This window comes from Schistocerca serialis, chromosome 9 (genome assembly GCF_023864345.2).
Source record: "Schistocerca serialis cubense isolate TAMUIC-IGC-003099 chromosome 9, iqSchSeri2.2, whole genome shotgun sequence".
Classification (NCBI taxonomy): Eukaryota; Metazoa; Arthropoda; class Insecta; order Orthoptera; family Acrididae; genus Schistocerca; species Schistocerca serialis.
In genome coordinates, this window is record NC_064646.1 from 39227053 (window position 1) to 39248215 (window position 21163).

At 45.8% G+C, this 21163-nt stretch overlaps 1 protein-coding gene across 4 annotated transcripts in view; it reads left to right on the forward strand.

Annotated features, from left to right (window-relative positions):
- The window catches only part of LOC126419833 (UDP-glycosyltransferase UGT5-like), a 199221-nt gene that overhangs the window by 91889 nt on the left and 86169 nt on the right, over nucleotides 1-21163 (forward strand). Inside the window, exon 3 of one of the 4 annotated variants that reach the window (XM_050087069.1) lies at nucleotides 15977-16097. The exons of the other annotated variants lie outside the window; for them this stretch is intronic. Within the exon in view, the coding sequence (XP_049943026.1) occupies nucleotides 15977-16097 (121 nt within the window). The remainder of the gene's footprint in view (nucleotides 1-15976; nucleotides 16098-21163) is intronic. 4 annotated transcript variants of the gene reach the window in all.

Below are 21163 nucleotides of genomic sequence, written 5' to 3' on the forward strand. Positions count from 1 at the left end.
ACCCGCTGAGTCCCATCGCTCGTGCTCCGACTGTAACAGCACATTCAAACTCACTTAAATCTTGATAATCGGTCACTGTAGCAGCAACAAACGTTCTAACAACTGCGCCGGACACTTAATGTCTTATATAGGCGTTGCCGACCGCAGCGCCGTATTCTGCCTGTTTACACATCTCTGTATCTGAATGCGCATCCTTATTTTTTTTTTTTTTTCATCAGTCTACTGACTGGTTTGATGCGGCCCGCCACGAATTCCTTTCCTGTGCTAATCTCTTCATCTCAGAGTAGCACTTGCAACCTATGTACTCAATTATTTGCTTGACGTATTCCAATCTCTGTCTTCCTCTACAGTTTTTGCCCTCTACAGCTCCCTCTAGTACCATGGAAGTCATTCCCTCATGTCTTAGCAGATGTCCTATCATCTTATCCCTTCTCCTTATCAGTGTTTTCCACATTTTCCTTTCCTCTCCGATTCTGCGTAGAACCTCCTCATTCCTTACCTTATCAGTCCACCTAATTTTCAACATTCGTCTATAGCACCACATCTCAAATGCTTCGATTCTCTTCTGTTCCGGTTTTCCCACAGTCCATGTTTCACTACCATACAATGCTGTACTCCAGACGTACATCTTCAGAAATTTCTTCCTCAAATTAAGGCCAGTATTTGATATTAGTAGGCTTCTCCTGGCCAGAAATGCCTTTTTTGCCATAGCGAGTCTGCTTTTGATGTCCTCTTGCTCCGTCAGTCATTGGTTATTTTACTGCCTAGGTAGCAGAATTCCTTAACTTCATTGACTTCGTGACCATCAATCCTGATGTTAAGTTTCTCGCTGTTCTCATTTCTACTACTTCTCATTACCTTCGTCTTTCTCCGATTTACTCTCAAACCATACTGTGTACTCATTAGACTGTTTATTCCGTTCAGCAGATCATTTAATTCTTCTTCACTTTCACTCAGGATAGCAATGTCATCAGCGAATCGTAACATTGATTTCCTTTCACCTTGTATTTTAATTCAACTCCTGAACCTTTCTTTTATTTCCATTATTGCTTCCTCGATGTACAGATTGAAGAGTAGGGGCGAAAGGCTACAGCCTTGTCTTACACCCTTCTTAATACGAGCACTTCGTTCTTGATCGTCCACTCTTATTATTCCCTCTTGGTTGTTGTACATATTGTATATGACCCGTCTCTCCGTATAGCTTACCCCTACTTTTTTCAGAATCTCGAACAGCTTGCACCATTTTATATTGTCGAACGCTTTTTCCAGGTCGACAAATCCTATGAAAGTGTCTTGATTTTTCTTTAGCCTTGTTTCCATTATTAGCCGTAACGTCAGAATTGCCTCTCTCGTCCCTTTACTTTTCCTAAAGCCAAACTCATAGTCACCTAGCGCAATCTCAATTTTCTTTTCCATTCTTCTGTATATTATTCTTGTAAGCAGCTTCGATGTATCAGCTGTTAAGCTGATTGTGCGATAATTCTCGCACTTGTCAGCTCTTGCCGTCTTCGGAATTGTGTGGATGATGCTTTTCCGAAAGTCAGATGGTATATCGCCAGACTCATATATTCTACACACCAACGTGAATAGTCGTTTTGTTGCCACTTCCCCCAATGATTTTAGAAATTTTGATGGAATGTTATCTATCCCTTCTGCCTTATTTGACTGTAAGTCCTCCAAAGCCCTTTTAAATTCCGATTCTAATACTGGATCCCCTATCTCTTCTAAATCGACTCCTGTTTCTTCTTCTATCAGATCAGACAAATCTTCACCCTCAGAGAGGCTTTCAATGTATTCTTTCCACCTATCTGCTCTCTCCTCTGCATTTAACAGTGGAATTCCCGTTGCACTCTTAATGTTCCCACCGTTGCTTTTAAAGTCACCAAAGGTTGTTTTGACTTCCCTGTATGCTGAGTCTGTCCTTCCGACAATCATATCTTTTTCGATGTCTTCACATTTTTCCTTCAGCCATTTCGTCTTAGCTTCCCTGCACTTCCTATTTATTTCATTCCTCAGCGACTGGTATTTCTGTATTCCTGATTTTCCCGGAACATGTTTGTACTTCCTCCTTTCATCAATCATCTGAAGTATTTCTTCTGTTACCCATGGTTTCTTCGCAGCTACCTTCTTTGTACCTATGTTTTCCTTCCCAATTTCTGTGATGGCCCTTTTTAGAGATGTTCATTCCTCTTCAACTTGACTGCCTACTGCGCTATTCCTTATTGCTGTATCTATAGCGTTATTCCTTAGTATCCCACTTCTTTGCGTATTGATTCTTTCTGACTAATGTCTTGAACTTCAGCCTACTCTTCATCACTACGATATTGTGATCTGAGTCTATATCTGCTCCTAGGTATGTCTTACAATCCAGTATCTGATTCCGGAATCTCTGTCTGACCATGATGTAATCTAATTGAAATGTTCCCGTATCTCCCGGCCTTTTCCAAGTATACCTCCTCCTCTTGTGATTCTTGAACAGGGTATTCGCTATTACTAGCTGAAACTTGTTACAGAACTCAATTAGTCTTTCTCCTCTTTCATTCCTTGTCCCAAGCCCATACTCTCCTGTAACCTTTTCTTTTACTCCTTCCCCTACAACTGCATTCCAGTCGCCCATGACTATTAGATCTTCGTCCCCCTTTACATACTGCATTACCCTTTCAATATCCTCATAAATTTTCTCCATCTGTTCATCTTCAGCTTGCGACGTCGGCATGTTTACCTGAACTATCGTTGTCGGTGTTGCTCTGCTGTCGATTCTGATTAGAACAACCCGGTCACTGAACTGTTCACAGTAACACACCTTCTGCCCTACCTTCCTATTCATAAAGAATACTACACCTGTTGTACCATTTTCTGCTGCTGTTGATATTACCCGATACTCATCTGACCAGAAATCCTTGTCTTCCTTCCACTTCACTTCACTGACCCCTACTATATCTAGATTGAGCCTTTGCATTTCCCTTTTCAGATTTTCTAGTTTCCCTACCACGTTCAAGCTTCTGACATTCCACGCCCCGACTCGTAGAACGTTATCCTTTCGTTGATTATTCAATCTTCTTCTCATGGTAACCTCCCCCTTGGCAGTCCCCTCCCGGACATCCGAATGGGGGACTATTACGGAATCTTTTGCCAATGGAGAGATCATCATGACACTTCTTCAATTACAGGCCACATGTCCTGTGGATACACGTAACGTGTCTTTAATGCAGTGGTTTCCATTGCCTTCTGCATCCTCATGTCGTTGATCATTGCTGATTCTTCCGCCTTTAGGGGCAATTTCCCACCCCTAGGACAAGAGAGTGCCCTGAACTTCTATCCGCTCCTCCGCCCTCTTTGACAAGGCCGTTGGCAGAATGAGGCTGACTTCTTATGCCGGAAGTCTTCGGTCGCCTATGCTGATTATTTATCAAAATTTAGGCAGTGGCGGGGATCGAACCCGGGACCGAAGATGTTTTGATTATGAATCAAAGACGCTACTCCTTTCTTTTATTTTCATTTTCCACTTTTCACTTTTTTTTTTAAATCTCATTTTGTTCACTCTTGTTCGTTGCATCTGTTCGGGGCGGACGTCGTAAGACATCTGTTTCAGTTCGTTGTTGATCGATTAGCTCAGTTTTTTTTATTACAGAGGGCTGTTAACCCTCTGACCGAACACGCTGAGCTACCGTGCCGGCATCCCCTGGACCACGGGTACGTATACCAGTTTCTTTGGAGCTTCAGTGTAGAATCAACCATTGGTTGCAGAAACCAAAATAAATCGAGTCCAAAAACAGAGTAAAAAGAGCACTTACAATATTTCAACAATTAACGACCATGTTTGGATTACAGTCATATAATTTCATAGGCAGTCCATGGTTGGCCTGATAAGCAATAAAATAAAATAAAAATTAATGCTATATAAGTACAAGAGAAAATAGTAAGTAGGCAGTCCCTGGAAACGTCAGTTATAAAATGGTTTACCACATTACGTTGCTTGACAGCTGCAGCCGTGGTATTCGGTTCAGTACGGACAAGACATTTACTGCTGGGAGAGAGAGCACTAGCAGTGAAGCGTCTGCTGCCGATACCTCGTAACTCTGAAGTCAGAGGCAAACCTGTGTGAGCACGTGCGCTCACTGTGTGTCCACCATCTCATTGTTAACCCTGTGTATTCCCAACAATGGACAGCAGCGTGTAGACACCAGTGACAGAGGTATGTCGTGCTGTAAGGGCGCGAAGTTTATGTATTAGTACAGAGAGACTTTGTCATAACCACACAGTGAGTTTAAAAGTCTGGCCGGCTAACGCGTTGGCCCACCAGAATAACGCAGCGGCGGTGTGGACGACAGCAGGGTGGTGAGCACAAAGGTGGGGGCTTCCGAAAGTCCCAGAGACGTCTCTGGTGCCCGAGCCGGCTACACGGGCGCATGCCCGATGGCCAAGGTATCACCCTCCACCTACAAAATACCACATAGAAAACACTACAACTGAATCCAAAGCACCTGCGTTATAAATAAATACATCAATCTGCACGACTGTTCTATCAATTGTTCCTATACTATAAATTAACGAATATTGCTTCATGGCTCTTGCACCCTTTCCATCAGCCAAATCGTCTTGAATTACGTTATTTCTTCTTAATATTACCCAGTAGACAGAGCTCAACCACGTCTCAACACATGCCAGGGTACCTAGACGAATGGCAGTCGTAACATGGAACAGAATTTGTGTGTTAGATCTTACTGTTCGTACGTCCATTGGAGCATTTTAAGTACTACTCGTACACTGGTATATGCAACTGATTCTGTTTGGAATGTGTGCGGCGACATTTAGATGTAGCTGACATGGAGAGTCCAACGCAAAAGTTGTCACCTAGATTAAGCTCAATATCATTCAGATTTTGAGTGATAATGTGAGTCATAATATTGTCCCTAATGTACTTGGAACTTGGCTAACGAGTTAAGTTTGTTGTGTGGGACTGGCGAATGTGCCTTTCAGGTAGTCAGGGGCAACGCAGATTGCGACAGTCGATGCAAGCGTTGAGTGTACGTTAGGCTGTCGTTATATTGAGAAGCACCCACAAGCCTTGCTCATACTGTGGCATCAAGCAGTCAGGCCTGCAAAATGAGTGGTCTGCCAAGCGAGTGGATTCATTCTTATTTATCGAGTAACATGAACTCTCGTACTAACAATTAAGTTACAAGTTATCCTCCTATATGAATAATACGCAACGGAAACACACCTCTGACTATCAGTAATTTACAGAACTCTGACTGTTCACTACGCACTGGCAATACCACATTTTCTTTTTTTTTTTTTAATTTAACGGCTTTTATCAACACGTGGCCATCGCACTGAATATGAATGGCGCACACATTATAATTTCTGGATATCATGACAACATACAATTCGAAGGAAAAGGCCACCAATCTTTTTCTTTTCACTATCTTATTTATTCCGATAAATTCTATAACCTAAACACACAAATTCTATAACCTATAACAATAACATATGATAAATTCCGCCCAGTGGGCATGGCTTTACATTGGTGATTCTCTATCTTATGGTCTCGTAATTATTTAACGCTACCGTGCACTTCCTGGATAGGATGGTGGATCTTTTGCTATATCTCACACTTCGACTCTCACAACCATCATCACGAAACTGTCCTCCAGACTGAGCGGTACAAAAGGAACACGCATAACCCACTACCTCTGAAAATACCTTGCTACTCTCCCATGCAAACCACACATACTTAAATTACATGCCATACACCACACTACAACATGAAATACAACACAGGGAATAGTCACAACATTATCACTTTCAGCTTTCCCACTTCAATTAATATTTATCCCAGTTTCACACGACACTGCCCCACTTCGTAATTCTACTTTCCTACTATGAACTCTGGAAATATATGCACGTCTTACTGTGCAATGCATGCCAAGTGGCGTTGCTGGATAGACGGCTGACTGACCTTGTTTCTCTCTCAGAGTATTATAGTTTGAATCAAGCATCACACAGAAACATATCACGCAAAGTAATATTAAGAACATATTCATCACACACACGAGTCCTCAACTGATACCTTGGTGAGTACTTCTCTTTATCCTTTGTCTCATACACAGATTGAGACTCACACAGTACTCACCACGTGGAAGTACTCACCTCTAATTTCAAGTCCTGCACACGCTATTCCTTAAATATTTCAACTTATAGTACACACGCTAGTAATTCAGCTTAACTTAAGCACATGGAAGTATTTCAACTTATTGCTACACGTGGTTTCATTGTGACCGTTGGTCACTTCCGAAGATTACTACGATCCCATTAATATTACCTGCCTGACATTTAATTCTCCCCACAAAAGTTCCTGAAATAGAGAAATTATTATTTCAAACTACTCTTAAATATTCCACATGCATACCATGTCTCCACTCTTTTGTCTTTACACAGCACACCTAAGACAGGTCTTAACAGCACAAGATCCAGCGGCAGAGTGCTGAAACGTGGCCGTTCTTCAGGTCCTCTCGCACCTCTGCCGAAGTGGGGGAGCACCTTGCTATCGTATTGGTCAGCAACATTTCAGTCGCTCAAAGCTCAGGTAAATTTCATCTCTTTGGTCCCACCAAAGGTGACCCAAGTACCGTCTCAAAGATGATCATATATTCACATTCACTATCTGCGGTTAGCAGACGACCATACATTCATTCATTTCACAGATCTCACCAAACTGGATGTAGGGATTTATTTTGTGGGAGAGCACATGTGATCAATTAAATAAATAAATTGTCATTCTTTCCCACACTGGTATCCGGCTTCGCTGTATTAATTGAAATTGAGTTATTTTTACAAAAAAATGTGTTGTTCTGACAAGAATAATGAAGTATGTTGTACCTATTTTCAATGTCGGGCGGTACTGTACCCTTTCAGTATTGTTTCTGGGTAATGTGGTGGTATATATGATGTCAGTCCAGCAGTGGTCAAGTGTTGAATAGACATCGTTAACGAATGCGAATGACCACTGTGGGCCACGTGAACAGGTCAGCAGAGGCTGTGCCAGTGGGCGTGGCATGAGGCTTTGAACACGAGATACCGAGAGACCAAATGGAGTCACCCAGGAGATGGGCTCCTCTTGATGCATCCTGCTAGAGCGCTGAAATCACCAGATCTAGCAGCAGTGGTAGCAAATGAAGCAACTAGGAGTGGATGAACCTGCTCAGCACACATGGGACCATCTGCCAGCCTGCAGCACATCTCGGAGTCGGCAGTAGTCTAAGACAGGATACTGCTGGGTCTGAGCAGCGAGTACTTGTAGCGGCTCTGTGCAGGCAGTCTGTTGTGACCTTGCTCTGCCTTTGGTCGCACAGGCGACCAAGAGTGCAGCGTGAGACCACGGTGCGAGCTACTCCAACTCGCTACTCCAACTTGCAATTGTGGTCTGCTGACACCAGACACGCCGCCTCAGCAGTATTCCAGCCACGATAGCCCCCCCTCCCTCAACCCCTTTCCTCTTGATGAGGGCTGTAAAGTCTGTTAAGAATGATGCTGCCATAACATCCATCCCCCCCCCCCCTTTGGAAGATACAGTCCACTGAATCCCAGACTGGTGCCAAATCTGCGAATCACTTAGAATGACAAGTATTTTTTACATTCTCCTGCTGTCTTATTTGCAACTAGGTGTTCCTGGTCACGCACTGCTGTGGCTCAGTCTGTTTAAACGGAACAAAGAAAAGAGAAAGCACATGTTTCCAATATGTATGGGATTTGGATATACGTTCAGATCTCCTTCTGCCCCTAGTCTCTGGTCATCTCCTCCTCTACCTCTCTTTGCCAATCTCCTCCTCCCCCTCCTTCTGTCTCTCCATCACCTCTTCCCCTCTCTCCATCCATCTTCTCATCCTCCATCTCTGTCCATTTTCTCTTGCCCCCTCACCCCTCCTCTCTGTCCATCATCTCCTTCCCCTTTTCTTTGTCTGTCTTCTCCTCCCCCTTCTCTCACCATGCCCTCCTGCCCCCTCTCTCTGTTAAAAAAATGGTTCAAATGGCTCTAAGCACTATGGGACTTAACATCTGAGGTCATCAGACCCCTAGACTTAGAACTACTTAAACCTAACTAACCTAAGGACATCACACACATCCATGCCCGAGGCAGGATTCGAACCTGCGACCGTAGCGGTCGCGCAGTTCCAGACTGAAGCGCCTAGAACCGCATGGCCACTTCTGCCGGCCTCTCTCTGTTAATACCCTCCTTTCGTTTTCTAAGTCCATTTCCTCCCACCCCTCTATGCATCTCCTATTCTTCCCTCTGCCTGACCTTGAGTCTTGCTTGTTCATACAGAATTCCAATCATAGACCGATTGGCCAAGCGGTTCTAGGCGCTACATCTGGAACCGAGCGACCGCTATGGTCACAGGTTCGAATCCTGCCTCGGGCATGGAGGTGTGTGATGTCCTTAGGTTAGTTAGGTTTAAGTAGTTCTAAGTTCTAGGGGACTAATGACCTCAGAAGTTAAGTCCCATAGTGCTCAGAGCCATTTGAACCATAGACCGATAAGCCATAGATACAACTTACCTATTTCCTAACAACATTTCACACACCCATCACCTCGGTTCCGAGAGTTCCGAAACCTGTACAGAAAATTGGAATAGAGATCAACATAAAAATCATTTCCACCATTTCTACGGCTTATGAAAACCACACATTGCTTGTTGTACCACCGCACAGCGAGACCCTCGGAGGTGGTGGTCTAGATTGCTGTACGTACTGCTACCTCTAACACCCAGTAGCACGTCCTCTTGCATTGATGCATACGTGTATTCGTTGTGGCATACTGTACACAAGTTCATCAAGGCACTGTTGGTCCAGATTGTCCCACTCCTAAACGGCGATTCGGCGTAGATCCCACAGAGTTGTTGGTGGGTCACATCGTCCATAAACAGCCATTTTCAATCTATCCCAGGCATGTTCGATAGGGTTCATGTCTGGAGAACAGATGCTGGCCACTCTAGTCGAGTGATGTCATTATTCTGAAGGTAGTCATTTACAAGATGTGCACGATGGGGGCGCGAATTGTCGTCATGAAGACGAATGGCTTGCCAATATGCTGCCGATACCGTTGCACTATTGGTCGCAGGATGGCGTTCAAGTATCGTACAGCCGTTACGGCGCTTTCCATGACCACCAGCGGCGTACCTCGGCCGCAAATAATGTCACCCCAAAACAGCAGGAACCTCCACTTTTCTGTACTCGCTGGACAGTATGTTCAGCTGACCGGGTTATCTCCAAACACGTCTCCGACGGTTGTCTGGTTGAAGGCATAAGCGACACTCATCGGTGAAGAGAACGTGATGCCAATCCTGAGCGGCCCATTTGGCGTGTTGTTGGGCCCATCTGTACCGCGCTGCATGGTGCGTGGTTCCAAAGGTGGATATCGCCATGGACGTTGGGAGTGAGGTTCGCATCATGCAGGTTATTGCACACAGTTTTAGTCATAAAACGACGGCCTGTGGCTGCACCAAAAGCATTATCCAACATCGCGGCGTTGCTGTGAGGGTTCCTCCGAGCCATAGTACGTATGTAGCGGACATCCACTGCAGTAGTAGTCCTTGGGCGGCTTGAGCGACGCATGTCATCGACCGTTCCTGTCTCTCTGTATCTCCTCCATGTCCAAACAGCATCGCTTTGGTTCACTCTGAGACGCTTGGACACTTCCCTTGTTGAGAGCACTTCCTGGCAGAGATTAACAATGCGGGCGCGATCGAACCGCGGTATCGGCCGTCTAGGCATTGTTGAACTACAGACAACACGAGTCGTTTACCTCCTTCCTGGTAGAATGACTGGAACTGATCGGCTGTCTGACCCCCTCCGTCTAATAGGCGCTGCTCATGGATGGTTGTTTACATCTTTGGGCCGGTTTAGTGACGTCTCTGAACAGTCAAAGGGACTGAGTCTGTGATATAATATCCACGGTCAACGTCTGTCTTCAGGAGTTCTGGGAACCAGGGTGATGCTAAACTTTAGTACCCCCAACCACATCACACAAGACTGCAAGCCCTTTTTCGGTGTTTGCGTCCTCACGGGCCCATTCAGACAGAGGAATGTGCCGGTAGGCCGCAGATTGTGCGCACACAAATCTGGAGGACGGCGTTCTAGAGGGTATTAAGACGGGCCCCAGTACAATCTCCAGACAAGTGAAGCACCAATGAAGTAGAATTATGTGTATCCTGCATGACAACGTGTGCATTGCATCCCACGGAGGTCACTTTGAACATCTGTTGAGACGTGGATATGATGCAGCTCTGTACAGTGTTCCGGGAGGATCTGTTGTCGTTGGATGCACACCATCCTTTTTTTCCCTCCATTTCCAGTCGAAAATCAGTCACTGCTGTTTGTCGGTTTTATAAATGTTCACCCTGTACTGAAGTACATCTGCTGAGTACTTTTCAGATATTTGATAATAACGTTTCCCCTTTACTACATATATTATATATATACTACATACACATATACTACATATATTATAATTTAAAAAAATATGTGTATAAAAATATGCTCGTATTCGAATGCAACGTTGTGTCAAAATCTGAAAGCAATCGATGTAGAAATTTTACAGATTTACGATTTGAAACAAACAACGTTTGCGTTTTTATTTATGTAGATGTAAATATTCGTTTGTTCAAAATCTTAAGTCTCTGAAAGTTCTTCACCAATTGCTATGAAATTTTGACACAACATTGAATCTGAATGTACTATATGACGCTCCAGTAGGTATATAAAACACGCAAGAATTCGAATGGAATGCAAAGTTGTGTAAAATTTCAATGTAATCAGCAAAGAACTTTTGGAGACACGATTGTGAACAAACGAATATTTACATTTTTATTTATACTGATTTCTGCATTGGTTGTCTCTTGTTGTTTGATCAATTCGCCGTAAGGCTTATGGATACTGGTACATTAGTAACTACTTAAATCTTGGAGACGAACCACTCAGAAAATATGGACTGGGAGTTCCACATAGTGTGCTGTTCCCCACTGTAGATGGGCATAGGCTACACAAACGAGGATGAGAATCATGAACACGAAATTCTTCTTACTATGGTCCTATGATGGTATGTGCTGTGATACTGCTGCAAATGTTGGAACATAGGTTCCACTCTAATGCTCAATGTGGCCATATTCTCGTCTGGGGAACTGAGTGAGGTCAGATTGAATGTGTTATTCACGAAAGTCATGTTCTTAGCAGATGGTACTTCTAAAGGATTATCGGACGAAAACAATAGAGATTTGTGAGGTTTACAGCAGTAGCTCCTGTTACTGTTTGCCAGAAGCTGAAAAGTTGATACTCAGATGTTGGGCTATATGGCGTTCAGTAGTATTCCACTGACTCCTAATTCCAAGCGTTCTGTTCCCTTCGAACATCCTCCATCATTATAAGGCTGTCTACAAGGACAGGATGGAAGAAATTGACATAATATGAATGTCAGTCAGTCTCTTGACTACAAACTCACCTTGTGCTTACATCCGTGTATTACCAATGCCCATTCTTTATGTCCTCTAGCGTAATGCCCAGATGTTCTGTATTTGAGCCAGTTTATTACTGAGTGATGGGTGCATGGGACACTATGCCTGAGCACCTAACATAGCCCACACCTTCCACGGTACAGATCTTCAGCAGACCCTTTAGTGTTACAACTGAGTCCACTTCCATGGATCAAACCTTCAAACCGATCCTGCAGTCCAACGGTACCGCCATTTTCAATAATTTGAATGCAAAGCAGTAAAGTAAAATACACTCCTGGAAATTGAAATAAGAACACCGTGAATTCATTGTCCCAGGAAGAGGAAACTTTATTGACACATTCCTGGGGTCAGATACATCACATGATCACACTGACAGAACCACAGGCACATAGACACAGGCAACAGAGCATGCACAATGGCGGCACTAGTACAGTGTATATCCACCTTTCGCAGCAATGCAGGCTGCTATTCTCCCATGGAGACGATCGTAGAGATGCTGGATGTAGTCCTGTGGAACGGCTTGCCATGCCATTTCCACCTGGCGCCTCAGTTGGACCAGCGTTCGTGCTGGACGTGCAGACCGCGTGAGACGACGCTTCATCCAGTCCCAAACATGCTCAATGGGAGACAGATCCGGAGATCTTGCTGGCCAGGATAGTTGACTTACACCTTCTAGAGCACGTTGGGTGGCATGGGATACATGAGGACGTGCATTGTCCTGTTGGAACAGCAAGTTCCCTTGCCGGTCTAGGAATGGTAGAACGATGGGTTCGATGACGGTTTGGATGTACCGTGCACTATTCAGTGTCCCCTCGACGATCACCAGTGGTGTACGGCCAGTGTAGGAGATCGCTCCCCACACCATGATGCCGGGTGTTGGCCCTGTGTGCCTCGGTCGTATGCAGTCCTGATTGTGGCGCTCACCTGCACGGCGCCAAACACGCATACGACCATCATTGGCACCAAGGCAGAAGCGACTCTCATCGCTGAAGACGACACGTCTCCATACGTCCCTCCATTCACGCCTGTCGCGACACTACTGGAGGCGGGCTGCACGATGTTGGGGCGTGAGCGGAAGACGGCCTAACGGTGTGCGGGACCGTAGCCCAGCTTCATGGAGACGGTTGCGAATGGTCCTCGCCGATACCCCAGGAGCAACAGTGTCCCTAATTTGCTGGGAAGTGGCGGTGCGGTCCCCTACGGCACTGCGTAGGATCCTACGGTCTTGGCGTGCATCCGTGCGTCGCTGCGGTCCGGTCCCAGGTCGACGGGCACGTGCACCTTCCGCCGACCACTGGCGACAACATCGATGTACTGTGGAGACCTCACGCCCCACGTGTGGAGCAATTCGGCGGTACGTCCACCTGGCCTCCCGCATGCCCACTATGCGCCCTCGCTCAAAGTCCGTCAACTGCACATACGGTTCACGTCCACGCTGTCGCGGAATGCTACCAGTGTTAAAGACTGCGATGGAGCTCCGTATGCCACGGCAAACTGGCTGACACTGACGGCGGCGGTGCACAAATGCTGCGCAGCTAGCGCCATTCGACGGCCAACACCGCGGTTCCTGGTGTGTCCGCTGTGCCGTGCGTGTGATCATTGCTTGTACAGCCCTCTCGCAGTGTCCGGAGCAAGTATGGTGGGTCTGACACACCGGTGTCAATGTGTTCTTTTTTCCATTTCCAGGAGTGTACATTTTGTTCTCACTCTCCATGTGGTGATCGATGAGCTGAATTCTGACTCACGATGTCATTGGTTTTCACTGGCTCTCTTCTGACACTAATCTAATGGGATGGATGACGGACACGTCAGTAAATGGCCAAGGATGGTCGTCTCTAACCCAGGATAGCGTGCGCAGTGTGATGGGTTTCCTAATACCATCAACTAGGCAGCTGTAGAATCGGTAGAGCTCAGTTGTGAAGTAGATTCCTTGTTTAGTAAGACAGCGATACACTGATGGAAGGCAGCCAGTCGATGGTGTGTGGCGACTCCCAGGCAGCACGTGTACCTCAGCATGGCACAAGTCAATGGCAGCGCAGGCTAACTGAGTAACTGGACAGGTGGCCTCAACGAAGTAGCGACTTCAGCGTGTGGGCTTGTTGATGGGAGGCTGACTTAGGTCACTTTTGCGGCAGCAGGTGCCTGTGCACCAGTCAGCCACCAGTTCTGGCAGTGGGTCAGGTATGAGGCGTGCAGGGCGCAGCTCCCAAACTCGAGACCCTGTAGAGATGCCCAGAGTCCAGATGGAGTCACCCTGGATATGGTCTCCTCTATCTGATACAAGCTTTAACCCTGGAATCGTGAGCAGCTACTCAAACACTAACAGCCAGCAGATGAAGCTGGTTGAGCCACTTGAGATCATCGGTTGGGTAGCAGCTCAAATCCAAGTTCGCCGGTCAGCCAGCAGTTCTGGCAATGGCTCAGGTATGAGGCGTGCTGGGTGCAGCTCCCAAACTCGAGACCCTTTAGAGTTGCCCAGAGTCCGGATGGAGTCACCCTGGATATGGTATCCTCTATCTGATACAAGCTTTAACCCTGGAATCGTGAGCAGCTACTCAAACACTAACAGCCAGCAGATGAAGCTGGTTGATCCACTTGAGATCATCGGTTGGGTAGCAGCTCAAATTCAAGTTCGCCGGTCAGCCAGCAGTTCTGGCAATGGCTCAGGTATGAGGCGTGCTGGGCGCAGCTCCCAAACTCGAGACCCTGTAGAGTTGCCCAGAGTCCATATGGAGTCACCCTGGATATAGTCTCCTCTATCTGATACAAGCTTTAACCCTGGATTCGTGAGCAGCTACTCAAACACTAACAGCCAGCAGATGAAGCTGGTTGATACACTTGAGATCATCGGTTGGGTAGCAGCTCAAATCCAAGTTCGCCGGTCAGCCAGCAGTTCTGGCAATGGCTCAGGTATGAGGCGTGCTGGGCGCAGGTCCCAAACTCGAGACCCTGTGGAGTTGCCCAGAGTCCAGATGGAGTCACCCTGGATATGGTCTCCTCTATCTGATACAAGCTTTAACCTTGGATATGTGAGCAGCTACTCAAACACTAACAGCCAGCAGATGAAACTGGTTGATCCGCATGAGATGACTGGTTGGGTAGCAGCTCAATACCAAGAGCTGTGCTAGGCCTGACCATCGAGTGTCTACAGTGAAGCTGCCCAGCTTTGCTGTGACCACACCCTGCCTTCGGTCATGGAAGCGACCAAGGCTGTGCAACATCAGACCTTGGCACAAGGTGGTTTAGCTGGCTATGGCAGCTGACCTGGATCTTGCAACATGCCACCTCAGTAATATTCCAGCCCTGTCAGCAGGATCTCAGCTCGCCCCACCACTTTCATAGCCACGTACTCTCTGACAAAATCATTTTCTAGAGACCAATGCTTCTACTCTGTTCAGTCTCACTCAAAAACCGGTACATATTGGCATCTGCATGTTCGCTTTGTAACAGGATGACTGGAGCGGGTGACGTGGTAGGGGTTGTATGGCGTGGCTGGGTAGAAGAAGGTGACTGTTTGTAGCAATCTTCCTCTTTATTGTTTGTTCTCCTAATACATCTTCCGGTAGCTCAGCCCACCAGCCCTGTGATGGTGGAGATGAGCTGACGCACGCAGTCCGGGGAAGGCGATGCTGCGCTCGGTCAGCAGCTGCGCAGGCGGTAGGAGGTTAGCGGCACGAGGCGGGGCCCAGCTCGCCTGCCTCCTGCAGATGCTGCGCTAGTGACGACGCCGGGAGTCGCCGGTGCAGCAGTGGGCAACGCCCACCGCCGGCTGGTGGTCGGAGACAGCGTCAATGATGACGACGACGTGACAGCGACCGAACGCCCAATCGGTCGAACCGAATGCCGACGCCCACGCGGCGGCGTGTTTACGAGAAGGTTTTCGATGAGTTGGCTAACACAACCGTTTCACACGCAGCCCGCGCCTGCGTTATTCTGCTATGGCTGCCGCACACGTACACACATACCGATACTCGCTACAAAACTGTGTCACCTGCATAACGCGTCGGCCAGCCCTCGTCCGCCGTCTACCGTGAGGCTGGCGCATCGCGCACTGAAACACACTAAATCACAATTTCGCACCATATTTCCTAAAAATAACCCATTGTCCTCTACAGCTTCACTTCCTTGACAGCTTTCCAATGTCTGAGTTTTGTGGAACTGTACTACTTCAAATAATGACATTTATAGGCTTACACTTACTCCATTTCTTTGTTACCTTATTAAATATTGCTGGTATAAGTACCGCACAACTTTTCATTGATTTGGGACGTTTGGTTTGGAAGTTGCTACTACTACAAATGCAGTCTACTCTGCTTCCTATCTACCCCTGATCGTTACAGGCGAGGCCACCCCTACTGCTACTGTTTGTGGCGTCGGCGTTGCTGGTGCCAGCTATGGAGGCGGCCGAGGTGCTGGGCCTCTTCCAGTCGCCGGGCCGCAGCCAGTGGGTGCTGGCGGAGACGTACCTGAGGGCTCTGGAGCGGCGCGGCCACCGCGTCACCGCCGTCACCACCTTCCCCTCCAGCCAGGGCGGCACCGGGGGCAACTGGACCGAGATCCTCATACCCAACCCTCTTAATACAGACGGTACGTATCTTACACATTGACAGAACCTTCTTTTTGCTTCAGCTTGCAGGAAGCCTCTGTTAACCAGACCAAACGCTATTCTTACCTGACTCCCTACCTTCATCTGTTCGGATGTCACACTGCTTTTTTATTTCACAAGCTCCTCTCCTTGCCTTGGAATTTTGCCACAGAATCCTCAGAGGTAGGCACATTTAGCTATCAACGCAGTGATGACTTTGAATGTTGCGAATAATCCGTCCCACATAAATACAACTCTGACAAGAAGCTTAATGATGGAATAAGTAAGTTGTTAAAATTCGGGAAAAATACGATAAAAGTCGGTCGAAACTATTGCTTCATGACGATTGCAGGAATTATTAGTTACAGCATTGGTGGTATTCAGATGTAATCGTCACTGTGCCTTGCTGCTAAGACACGACAGGTAGCTGTTACTGTCTCGGGTTTGAACTACACTACTGGCCATTAAAATTTCTACACCAAGAAGAAATGCATATGATAAACGGGTATTCATTGGACAAATATATTGTACTAGAACTGACGTGTGATTACATTTTCACGCAATTTGGGTGCATAGATCCTGAGAAATCAGTACCTTGAGCAACCATCTCTGGCCATAATAACGGCCTTGATACACCTGGGCATTGAGTCAATCAGAGCTTGGACGGCGTGTACAGGTACAGCTGCCCATACAGCATCAACACGATACCACAGTTCTTCAAGAGTAGTGACTGGCGTATTGTGACGAGCCAGTGGCTCGGCCACCATTGACCAGACGGTTTCAATTGGTGAGAGATCTGAAGAATGTGCTGGCTGGGGCAGCAGTCGAATATTTTTTGTATCCAGAACCGCCCACACAGGACCTGCAACATGTGGTCGTGCATTATACTGCTGAAATGTAGGGTTTCGCAGCGATCCAATGAAGGGTAGAGCCACGGGTCGTAACACATCTGAAATGTAACGTCCACTGTTCAAAGTGCCGTCAATGCGAACAAGAGGTGACCGAGACGTGTAACCGATGGCACCCCATACCATCACGCCGGGTGATACGCCAGTACGGCGATGACGAATACACGCTTCCCATGTCCGTTCACCACAATGTCGCCAAACACGGATGCGACCATCATGATGCTGTAAACACAACCTGGATTCATCCGAAAAAATGACGTTTTGCCATTCGTGTACCCAAGTTCGTCGTTGAGTACACCATCGCAGGCGCTCCTGTCTCTGATGCAGCGTCAAGGATAACCGCAGTCATGGTCTCCGAGCTGATAGTCCATGCTGCTGCAAACGTCGTCGAAGTGTTCGTGCAGATGGTTGTTGTCTTGCAAACGTCCCCATCTGTTGATTCAGGGATCGAGACGTGGCTGCACGATCCGTTACAGCCGTACGGATAAGATGCCTGTCATCTTGACTGCTAGTGATACGAGGCCGTTGTGATCCAGCACGGCGTTCCGTATTACCCTCCTGAACCCACCGACTCCATATTCCGCTAACAGTCATTGGATCTCGACCAACGCGAGCAGCAATGTCGCGGTACGATAAACCGCAATCGCGATAGGCTCCAACTAGAGCTTTATCAAAGTCGGAAACGTGATGGTACGCATTTCTCCTCCTTAGACGAGGTATCACAACAATGTTTCACCAGCCAACGTCGGTCAACTACTGTTTGTGTTTGAGAAATCGGCTGGAAACTTTCCTTATGTCAGCACGTTGTAGGTGTCGCCACCGGCGCCAACCTTGTGTGAATGCTCTGAGAAGCTAATCGTTTGCATATCACAGCATCTTCTTCCTGTGGATTAAATTTCGCGTCTGTAGCACGTCATCTTCGTGGTGTAGCAATTTTAATGGCCAGTAGTGTATGTCCATGTGGTAGCCACGATCTTTTGGAAATCTTAACATCCTTCCTGAGTTGTTACATAAATTATCTTTACGAAGTAGATAAGAACAAATCCGTTTTCTGTATTCAGTGGCAAAAGGAGAATTTGTTCTTATCTACATGAGTGGAATGTGTATGGCGACTGTGGGCCACTTTGCTTGTACTGCTGACTCTGGCGCACTGGAGTCATCGATCTAGTGACATAATCGTAATTATCAGTCACATTGTTAGTGCAGTCATTGTTCTTCTCAGTAACATCATCATCCTTATCTGTGGGAAGCACGTCCTCTTTTCCCCCTGCCTCTGCTTATCTCCAACCAATCATGGCACAACATTAAAAATGAAAAACCAAAATGGTGGAAATAGCCCAACTGCTTTAGCAGAAAATTAAAAACCATACCCTCCTCCCCCTACCTACAACCAATCACAGTACAGTACTCCTTGTCTCTAGTCAATCACACTGCAGTATTAAAAATGAAATTTCAGTATGAGAGAAACAGCCCAATTGTGTTAATGGGAAACTACATGACCCTCCCCTCCTCCTAAATCCAACCGACCATAGTACAGTATCACAATTCCAGATCATACCCCATCCCTTTTTTCTTCCCAACCAATCAAAGCATAGCATTTAAATGATTTGTTAAGACGGCGCCAGATAGGTAGTAAAAATTATGGTACCTCCACCTGAGAGTCAAATATATTCGTTATTTCCCATAATGCCGAACATCTTCATTATTTCTGGCATAAATATGGTGCCAAATTACATTATTTACGTATGTACCAACGGAGTGTTTATACCCCCTCTCTCTCCTTCTTTCAAACAGTCAGAGAGTAATATTAAAATGATGAGTAAAAATGAGACCAAGAATGAGACATTTCACTGAAATTTCTTAAGGACATACTGTATAATCTAACATCTCCATCCCCTCTACTCCAATCATAGGGTAGTATTAGAATGAAAGAGCCAATTACAGTACAGTCCATTATGGGTTGTCTCAAAAGTATCCGAACGACCTAAATTATTTGTTAAAAAGTATGTCAGCACCTCTCCATCCTCTCCTATTCTTTCGTTACTGACCTCCAAAACATCGTTTATGGACTGGCTGACAAGTCACATTGCAAAATTTTGTTCGAAGCTGTATATCACCAACTATTAAATACTTCTATCAGTAATGTACTCTACATAAATAATTAAAAACCAATGTTTGGTTATAAAATATAATTATCAAAATAGTAATATACAGCTGTTGAACATAAGGTTTACTGTAGAGAGTGTTCCGCAAACCCAGGAAAACGCTACTACATAAAATCAGTTAGCGTTTATGTCCCAATTCCTTACTATCACCAACAGATGGCTGTACTGTTAATAACGTTTATTGTTCAGTCTTTGTACTGCGAGTTGCTGAGTGTTATTAACAAACTTCTGCATTGGTAAAAACTTTAAATCATCGAACGTTGTACAGTTCTTCGGTTAGAACACAACAGAGCCTTGAATTATTTGCACACATATCCGTCCATAAAATATGATTGTGAAATCTAGAGTATGTGTCACGGGAAGGGAGAGTGAAAGCAATGTGTAACTAGAAAGATATAAAATAGTTATTGTAAATGATTAGCACGTAATTGGTATTAAGTACTAAGCGTCGTAAGGCTCAAATTACTTACTTTACCTCTTCTAGGATGCTTGTCAAATTCGACAATATTCTAAAAGCGACAGCATTGCAAGAAAATGTAATGTTTACGTTACAACAGCACCTAAATACGTAAAGTATATTCAATTTGATATTCTGTACTGTCATCATCTAACTTTTTTTTCATCACCAGTTTAGAAGGGGAGCGAAGATGAAGGAGCAATACAAAAAAATACAATCGATGAAAAGTTTTAAACAAGCTATTACATTTACTCGCTAAAAAATTTTTATCAGTTGTACCAAATGCACAACATAAATTTTTAGGGAAAGAAGGAAGGAAGGAAGGAGTTTTTAGATTGTAGGAGCGAAGAAGGTGTTTTATTACCGTATATTATACAAACGGTAAAATGACAAGCATTAGACCACTAAATTTCGGGCATGCAGCCGCGCAAATAAAATTTCGTCCACTGATATTTCGGTCGCGTATCGTCCGGCCATCCTCAGAGTCACGGTGGAGCACGTAAGGCCGCGCTTCGCATCTTGTGACTCACTGTGAGGATGGCCGGACGATAAGCTGCCGAAATATCAGTGGACGAAATTTTATTTGCGCGGCTGCATGCCCGAAATTTAGTGGACTATTCATTACGCCGCGAGAAGTTGAAAATGCGCATAACAAGCATTGTTTATACACATTCACGAGATGACCATGGACGATAGCGGAGAGAGATATGTCATCTCTATAGACAATATCGGACTAGCTATCTCAAAAAACAAATTTATTTAACAGTCATTGCATTGTATGCAACGTACGATACTTACATCTCCATGGACGTTTCTTTTATTTATTGTGGGATCTCTGTTAATGCACGAGGGACCTTTATTTTGTGCAAGATTTGTGGTTCTATTGAGCCGATGTCTTTGATCTGTCCAGGATCACACCTCACTGCGTCAATTTTCTCTGATAAGTTTCGCGTTTTTTTCCGATTAGTTGGTCTATCATTTGAATGTTCCACTGGTTGCGCATCGTTTGTATTCTTATCCATCTTCGGGCTTTGAGTATTATGCGTAGACGTCTGTTTTGGATTAACTGTAGGTTCTTGAAGTTGGATCTGCTGGTTGTGCCACAGGAGGACCGGCCATCAACATCCTTGCTATAACGAGTCGCTTAATACATCCTGAGTTTGGGTCTTGATAAGCGTATCAACGCTTCTAACAATATACACGGGATGAGATTTTCACTCTGCAGCGGAGTGTGCGCTGATATGAAACTTCCTGACAGATTAAAACTGTGTGCCGGACCGAGACTCGAACTCGGGACCTTTGACTTTCGCGGGCAAGTGCTCTACCAACTGAGCTACCCACGCACGACTCACGACCTGTCCTCACAGCTTCAGTTCGCGTCTGGGTCCGGCACACAGTTTTAATCTGCCAGGAAGTTTCATATCAGCGCACACTCCGCTGCAGAGTGAAAATCTCATTCTGGAAACATCCCCTAGGCTGTGGCTAAGCCATGTCCCCGCAATATCCTTTCTTCCAGGAGTGCTTGTTCTGCAAGGTTC